This window comes from Myotis nattereri (assembly GCF_964212035.1).
Source record: "Myotis nattereri genome assembly, chromosome: 1".
In the NCBI taxonomy this organism is placed as follows: domain Eukaryota; kingdom Metazoa; phylum Chordata; class Mammalia; order Chiroptera; family Vespertilionidae; genus Myotis; species Myotis nattereri.
In genome coordinates this window covers 61,071,705-61,080,771 of record NC_138075.1, presented here as the reverse complement: position 1 = coordinate 61,080,771, position 9,067 = coordinate 61,071,705, and the positions used below count along the sequence as shown (strand labels likewise).

At 42.3% G+C, this 9,067-nt stretch overlaps 1 protein-coding gene across 1 annotated transcript in view; it reads right to left on the bottom strand.

Annotated features, from left to right (window-relative positions):
• Positions 1-4,464: 4,464 nt before the first annotated feature.
• FBN1 (fibrillin 1) overlaps positions 4,465-9,067 on the bottom strand; it is a gene marked incomplete at its 5' end in the record, with an annotated part of 229,336 nt that continues 224,733 nt past the window's right edge. The window contains 2 exons of the mRNA XM_081089678.1: positions 4,465-5,763; positions 6,976-7,150. Coding sequence (XP_080945804.1) covers positions 5,374-5,763; positions 6,976-7,150 — 565 coding nt within the window. The 3' untranslated portion in view covers positions 4,465-5,373. The remainder of the gene's footprint in view (positions 5,764-6,975; positions 7,151-9,067) is intronic.

Here is a 9,067-nt window from a genome sequence, read left to right as displayed (position 1 = left end):
TCACAGGTTCCTTTTTCTCTCTCATATATTGTATCTTATTTGTTCTTTGGACATGCACAGTGAAACGAGCAAGTGCTATGTCATCAGAAGGCCTGGGGCTTTTAGTCTCAGTCGTACCTCTTTAAGGAGAGAGACCTTTGCAAGACACCTGCACTCATGCACAACGAAGATTATAATTACCCAGGACTGAGGTGAGGTGCAGAGGAGCACCGTTCACAGTGCTGTTTAAACTAGAGGCGTTAGATGTTTAAATATCTATGTATCCATCATCTCTCTATCGCAGGCAATACGGACCCCTGGGAGCATTTAGGGAAGGTGTTATCATTAACCCTAAAATACTGATGAGGAAAACAAGACTCAGAAACATCCAGTTGCCCTGGCTGAATACCTTCGGGAATAAGCTCTGGACAGAGCTATCTGACCTCAGATTCCCTGCAGAGTCGGGACTCTGGACCAAGAGCGCCTAGGGACCTCAGGACACAACTGAACTCTCAGCAAACCTTCTTCTAAGACAAGAAGTCAAAATTCTGTGAACCAAGTATCACAGACCCTGAGGAAATAAAAACGTGAGACCGAGAGCATCAGCCTTTAAGAATGGTGGCCCCACTTCCATGCCCTTTCCCAGGGGATGTGGGGCCAGTATGGGTGGGGTTGGACCCACTGGGCACGATTGGGAGCCATGTGCTCCTGGGAAGCTGGCTCTGCAGCGGACGGACTCTTGGGCTCACTGATTACTGTGAAGGACCACAGGTGAGCCTGCTGTGGTCAATCTACAAACGTGCAGGAAGCAGCGGGCCCTGGAGGAGCTTGTCCCCCTACCTGGGATCCCTGGAGATGGATCACAGGACTGACCTGGAGAGGTGCAGTGAACATGCTGAAGGGATATAATGAGGAGCAACTGAAGACAGAAAGGCTGAACAACACATGACCGTGATTTCATGCAGCAATAAAAATACAGAGACACCAAGCCAATCCAGCTTGCCAGGCCTTGAAATCCCGACATGTCAGGGTCCCGTTAATCTTTCGGGACAGGTCTGGCCTTTTACCTGGCAGAGCTGCTGGGGGCGCCCAGCGCGGGCTTACCACGCAGACACAACAACACAGGCCTGCGACCTCTTTCCCTCAATAGCTGGTGGGCTCCCCGGGATCAGTGATTACCATCAGGGTGTTTTCAGATGTCTCTATTTCCAGGAGAAGCAAAAGCGGAATCACTTAGGTTTGATTTCAGTCTTCCCCCAGAGAGAATTTTAAAAAGGAACCAGACGTATTCTGATTTCTACAACTCGCCACGCAGCTGCAAAGCCCGCATCAGGTGGGGTATGGACACGACCCAGAACCTGCTGAACAGAGCAGCTGCTTTCTGCTAACCTTTTCCACCTCAGTGCTGCTTAACTTCGAACCCGAGCTAGGATTTCAGAAATGCGCTAGCTGACACTATACCCAACCCTTAAGAGGCCAAAGGGAGCAGAGAGAGGTTACTGCTGCATTTATTCATGAAATGGGAAAAGTCACGGGGATCAAAAATAACAATGAGTATTACTTTACATGGAACAAAAATAACGATGGACAGAGAGCATGGAGTTGCGCTCCACTGAGTTTGCTCAGTTAAAAAGGATGCACCTTCCACTGTCCAAGGGTAAAAATGAAACTGACATCCATTTGCAGAGGTCATAATTCAGGCTTAAATCAAGGATGCAAAACAGCCCGTGTCCTAAAAGGAGGTTTCTGATTTTGTTTGCCAAAAAAGCCATTTTGGAATCATTAGCAGTTAGTTGAAATAACAGATTCTGTGATATTGCCAGGACCTGCCAAATGTATGTCGGATGTCAAATGCACAAGACCCTCATGTTTACACAGACATTTGTGAGAACGTCAGAACCTTTCATTGAGACTCAACCCTGTAAGTGAACCCAGTCATGGATACACGGAAATTTGCAAAATCAAATTCACAGCCTTCTTGTTTCTAATTCTCAGAAGAATACTGAGAATCCTTTCTTAACAATACATAGTTAGGCTCACATTGGGTCTCACAAGTTTAATGAAGTAAATTAGTTAACCCCCCCTTTTTTAAAAACAAAGCATTATTTAAAATTGGCAAGCATTGATCAGACCCTCAAACCTCGGAGGGAAGGTAGGGGAGGGTGGGGGTAAGGGGGAGAGATCAACCAAAGGACTTGTATGCATGCATATAAGGATAACCAATGGTCACAGACAACGGGGGGGAGGGGGAGGGCGTAAGTGGGGGATGGGGGGGGCAATGGGAGGATAAGGACACATATGTAATACCTTAATCAATAAAGAAAAAAAATTGGCAAGAGGGAAATAACTGCCGTCAGCTATGTATGTGAAAACAAATCTCTCTCCCAGTAATAATCTGCTAGCATTTAAAAACAATGTCCTCAAACCATTTAATAATCACATTTCTAATATATCTCTAAGAATTATAGCTAAATCAGAATAAAGTACATTCTATGGACAAAGCTGAGGGTGATTTTAAAATCTCTAAGAGTATATAGGTATATGACTTTTAAGTATATAATATAGTATCAACTTAATTGTCCTTTATTTTGGCTCATCTAATTTACAAACATGATTTCTGAAGGGTAACAGTATTTGTAATGGCAATGTCCAAAGCAATTTTGGCTGAGTAAAGTGCTATTTGTTGAATAAAAATGTAGTTGTTTGTGCAAGTTTAACATTTCACAAGGCCAGCTGAGTTCACTTCAACCCTACTTACAAAGTAATTATTGGCAAATGAAATGGGCTAGGGGTAGAGAAAAGACATTTTCAAGCTTCTGAGTGATTTACAAAACCAAGTTCTTCAATCATTGAAAGCAAAATTGAAAGGTCACAAACAATTAAAAGGTACAGGTTTAAGTCTCGGGATTAAGATGGTTCCAACAAGAGAAATATTTACAATGGAACAATCAGGAAAATGTTTCGTTACAGTCAGAAACATGGAAAATATGCCGTTGAAAATTGTTGGCTCTGAAATAAATAAAATCCAGACTGAGACTATTAAAAATATCAAAGTGATCTACTATGTGCCAACTCTATTTTCTTCTGTTGTTTGTTAGAAAGAAAATCCGTTATTGAATATAATGCAGTTCTGGTTAAATTACCAAAGACATTTTCCGTATATGCAAACTGTCATTTACCATATGCTATATATTCTTCCCTAATAATTTTAGCACACTTCCATCACAGAGCCATAGGCGCAGAGTTAGAAGGAAATTTTGAGTCATAAATTTAACTTCCTAACCAAGATACAAGTCCTTTCCAAAATAGTTATTCAACTCATCTCTATTGAGCACCTATTCTGAGCAAGGGTTTTTGGATGGCAAAATAAGAGATATGAAAAATACTTTAAAATGTTCAGGTAGCCCTAGCCAGTTTGGCTCAGTGGATAGAGCGTTGGCCTGGGGACAAAAAGGTCCCAGATTCGATTCTGGTGGGTCGTGCAGGAGGCAGGCGGTCAATGATTCTCTCATTATTGATGTTTCTATCTCTCTCCCTCTCCCTTCCTCTCTGAAATCAATAAAAATATATTTTAAAAAATGTTCAGATAGAAGAAAGCATCCTCATCCATTGTCCGACATTATGCCTAGACTGAAACCATCCAGCTAGTGACAGGGATGTCACCACATTGCAAGGAAATCCATTGTCTCAGAGGGTAGCTCCAGAACGAGGCAGGTAAGTGCTAAACTGAATGGCACTCCCAGGGATTCTGCTTTTGTCTTCTGGGACATGCTTGTTCCATCCTCTTTAGCTGTCCGAAGATTCTGATAGGATTTGTCTGAGTCCTGAACGGGTTCTCAACCATTCTCGCGGCAATCTCATCCACCTTTATTCTCACTGCCTTCCTGGTATTTTAAAAATCATTTCATATCATTTGAATGAGCTTAATTGTCAACGATTCCATATTGCACTTAAAATAAAACTGCATTTTCAAATTATGACATTCAGAAAACAAGATTAATAGCCTTCAATTGTATTCAATTTGGAATTATCCCTTTGTAATTAGACTAGTACTAACAAGAGATGTTTAGGGGGAAAAGAGGGACGGAACACCTAAGGCTTGCCAACACTGTGTATATTTGAGGAAAGGGGGCATGATAAATCTCTCGTAATGAAATGCATGTGCTCTAAGACAATGACCAAACTTGAGATTTTTAAAGCACTTAAATCTAGTAGTTTAAGTCACCGGAGTAATTAGGTTATGCTTTAGAAATAATGCTCCCATCTAAATCTCTCACTGGTGAGAAATAACACTGCTGTCTTTAATGAATTATGAAACAAGAGACTGACTCAAATATGTTAAGTATGCTCATAGTGGTTATACATTTGGCACCTTTAGAAGCTATAAGTAACAGACCCAGGATAATTCAAATTCAGGAGACTTTATTTAGCCTCCAGAATGGCCCCTCCAATGCCACATCCATGCAAGCACACAAAATCAAGGGGTACACTAAAAAAAGAAGAGACTGTTTTATTGTGACATTTATGACATGGACCCCTTGTGGACATGAATGACCAAGGGTCATCTTGGCAGACGGCACAGGTGTGATGAAGGATGCACTGGTGATGTTCTGGCTGCTGAGGCTGTTTCCTGGTCCTCCCAGACCTCCATGCACGTGCGGGCCAGTCACAGAAATTTCAATACCACTTGGTGTACACATTTAACAAGTCTTTGGTCTTAATAAGCACCATTACAAACCCTCACGTTAAGGGTATTATTATTCTAGTTTATAAATGTTTCAATGATAAAAATAGCACGATTACAGTATACACACACTTAATTTACATGTAATGTATTATACTCATAACTGAGATAAGCTACTGAACTAACTTTGGTTGATTGAAATTAATGAAGTATTTGAGCTGAATAGTTGGAATTTGGTTTCTAAGTTGTGTAAATATTACAGTGCATTTATGAATCTAGTTTGAGAATTTACTAGCACCAAGTAGATATTAGAAATGGCCAACCTAGTACTTTTATTTGGAGAAGCAAAGTTTTAAAGTCTGAAAAAAAAATAGAAGTCCAACAATTGAAAGCACATTCCCGTATGTCTGCTAGAAGGATGGCACGTGAGCGTGGATGGCCAGCCCCCAGTGGAAATACACATCCCAGTTTTCAAGAATCAACACATATGTCAAGGTAGCTTCGCTACACACACGAGAAGCCTGAGAAAGTGGTTGTTTTGAACTAGGGTAGTCTCCTGTACCTTGCTTTGGTAATACAAGAATAGTGCTTATTTATAGAAATTGATGTGGTGAAAGATTGTACCTATGATATAAAATTCTGACTTGGGGGAAAATTCAGTTCTACCTATCTATCTTTGGTTTGTAATTATTGGGTCTCTGGATGGTGAATTAATGAAGCAAAATCTGAATTTTCATCTTCAGATTATCACCCAGTTCACCACTGAGGTAGTCTTTGTCATATTTGTCTTCTAGCTGGTTCAGTTCTTTCTTCTTATAAAGTGGAGTGCTGCTGATTTGTAATGAATAGGTTCCAGCCACTGGCTTCTTCTTCGTGAAGTGGAGGTAGCTGATCCCTTCCTTTTGGTTGATTTTAAAGAGGCCGTTTTCATTCCCAGATTCAATCAAGTATCTGTTGTGATTCGTTAGCGTTGTAAGAGCCGGAAGGAGTTCTAGGATTCGGACCTTGTTGCTGATGTGGGAAATGTTGAAAGCGAACATGGCTATCTTCTCAGCGTCCCAACTGGCAAGACTCACATTGGCTTCCTTCTCTGGCTGATCCTGAAAAGACACGCGCAGTGTGTTAAAGAAACTGTAGAAAGGCACTTGTTTCCCATCATAAAGGAAAATTAACGTGATTCCCACACTGACACAACTTTCTTCTCAGATTGTATAAACTATATTGAAAAAGCATATTCATAAAGCACATTTTTAAAATCACAGGTGTTAAGTTGGCACATATTTATAATATTAAAAATATTAAACATGTCAAGAAGGTCGGGTTGAAATCACTTGTATTTGTAGGTCTTTTAACGGGGTGGGCCTCCAAGTGTGGTCCCTGGGCCAGCAGCCTCAGCATCGCCTGGGAATCTGTTAGGAATGCAAATCCTTGGTGCCACCCCGGGGGGACAGAATCAGAAGCCCTGGGGGTGTCTCCCAGAAATCCATTTTCACAAGCCTTCGAGATAATTCACATGCACACTCAAATCTGAGAACCACTGTTTTAATAGAGTATTTTCTTTCTAAAGATTATCTCATTTCCTAAACCACAGCGGATGCATTACAGCACTGATGCTTAAGAAAGAACCAGTCTATTTCAATTTTGTTCACGGATGCAAAACCGTTCCCTCCGAAGGACACACCTATGAACCTACTTCCTGACTCTGATGATCTGCTAATATTCAATGCTTTGCACCTGGCTTCTTGCTTGCCTCTCTGGGACCAGATGTGCTAGATTCTCAGGGCCGGGAGCCAGAGGTCTGGGTGAATATCTGTGCATTTCTGAGTTGACTGAAAGGCTGCGGCAGCCGTAGGCAAAGAAAACCAGGCTGCCTGAGCTCCATGTTGTTCTTGTCTAGAATCCAAGTTCCCTCACACTCCACATGGCTCTTTTCAGGAGAGCAGCCTCTAGCTTCAGAACTTGGCGTCCCTGTGTAGGAAGCACTATGTCACTTCACTATTCTGCCCACTGGCTGTCCTGGTTCAGACCTCGTCCTTTCAGCAGACTCTGGGTGGGTGTTTGACTTTCTTTTTGGCGAGACAGAGGAAATGAGCAAGTATGTGAAAACCTTCGAATGGCCACTCCCTAAAGGCAGCAAGAAAGCCCAGAGAGCCCCACAGACTCTTGTAAAATGCAGCCTAGAGCTCGGGGAATGTCTGGATTTTTTCCCTGGGGAGCCTCTGCTCACTGTGGAGCATCCTTAGAGGAAACCACAGGAACCTGGAAGGCCCTTCTGCCCTAGGAGACATCAGGAGCCACCACTCTGTACCCACCTCGATGTGGGAGGCGTCTGTTTCATTGGCGCTTCTCCGTTTCCTGCCCCGTTTTGGGTAACCGTTGATCTTACATTCATAACAAGCCTCTGGGGAGAGGGAATTGTCATCCATTTCTCCGCTGGCAGGTGGCTCTGGTCCTCCTCGGCCCATGCCCATTCCAGATACACAGTGCCTGTGGGAGAACGGAAAGGCAGCACAGACATTTATTATTAGACGTGAGTCACAGGGAGGTGATACGAGAATTCTGGTGAAACCTGGTGACATTCAGCCCTTGACTATATGTCCATTGGGTGATTGGATGGTTCTGAGAACCATATTGAAGTCCTCTGTGGTTGCCCTCTTATTCCCGGCTGCTTGGTTTATTGATTTTTTTCTCCATTCTCTTAGGGCTCTATTTTGAATATGATTTGCCCCTTTGTTCCCTAAGCCTAATGTGGTGGGCGATTTGCTGTACTTACATGGGGAAGGGACAAGGAGTGTTGTTTTCCTCCTGTCTTGGAAAGACCATGCAATTTGGGAGGTTAAATAAAAGTCTTGTTTTTATGAAATTGGTTCCACGGGAGTGAGAAAAGTATAAGACATCGCTGTTAGTTCCTTGCCCTCTTCCCAACTAATGGATGCCATCACTGCCACCTCCACTTCCATCACCACCACCACCATCACCACCCTTCATAGCTCCAGCTTTTTAGCAATCTCTCCTATTATTTGACCTCTGACTAGGGCTGAAGCTACTGAAAATACGAAGAAAGCTCTTAGGTGATACTTGAGGTTGACTTAGAAATAAATCGGGAAGAGATGCAACGTATAAAACACATGTATCAGCGCTTGCTCAACTGTGGGAAATTGTTTCAAGTCATTCAAAACCACTAGGGCCACTGGCTCTGACTCATGTGAGGCTGGACAAACAAACCCATTGCCCAAGAGAGAACTAGTTCAGCTGTTTTTCTTTGCCTTTTAGTTATCAAAGCCAGATTATGATCGGAGGCTTGCATGTTTCACAAGTACCTTGTTTTCTTATTCTGCTATTTCATAGGCCACTTGGAATGTACTTAGTAGGATCCCCTTTCAAAATGTGTTGAAATATCTGAATGACTCAAAAAGAATCTTTATTTTGGGGGCCTGGTCTTATCCCTCTAGTGATTCATAGAGAAGCCAAACTGTATATAAATGGGTACAATGGGTCAAAATGTAGACCATGTATTATTTATCTCTTTTTCTGTATTAGCTGGCCTACTCTTTATAACCCATCTTCCATTATGCCGTTAAGATTCAATATAGACCTTGGCCAGGCAGCTCAGTTGGTTAGAGTGTCATCCCGATACACCACTGTTGTAGGTTCAATCCCTAGTCGGGGCACATACAAGAATCAACCAGTGAATGCATAAATAAGTGGAACAACAAATCAATGTTTCTCTCTCGCTCTCTTTCTCTCAATCAATAAAAGAAGATTCAATATACAGATTCCTACCATTTTTTGCAATGCTGCCAGAGCCCTTTTCTTCTTTCTTTATCTTGCAAAATGAAATGTGTAGAAACAATAATAATGAATGAAATGATAAATGCGCATCGTGTGTGTGTGTGTGTGTGTGTGTGTGTGTGTATACATTCACACAATGATTCCATTATTGACAGGCAAACACCAAATGTGCAGGCTTTGGTTCCTTTCTCAGGACTCTTTCCCAGGATTTTCATATCCCTGCAACACCACTTACCTTACAAGAAGTGTGACTATGAAGCCCCAGTGGCCAGAGGCCAGTGTGGAGTGTCACAGTTTTTTGCTAGGAAAATGGCTCTGGCATTAAACTTAAAAAGAACGAGTCTCCTGAGAGCCGGCACAGACATGTGGGAAATGTGTCCCATGGCTGGCATTCTGTGTGCTTCCCATCAAGCATTCTTTTGCCAACTGTGTCAAGAAATCAAAGGCCACTAAGTTAATAACTTGATAAATACACGTATGTGTATGCTGGGAAACATGTAACTATGTGTGGTGGGTGTATATGTGTGTGTGCAGGGGCATATGTGTGTTTGCACATTTAATGTCTGTGCGTTCCCAATTAAAATATTAAAGCTTGAGATCCTCCACAGGATA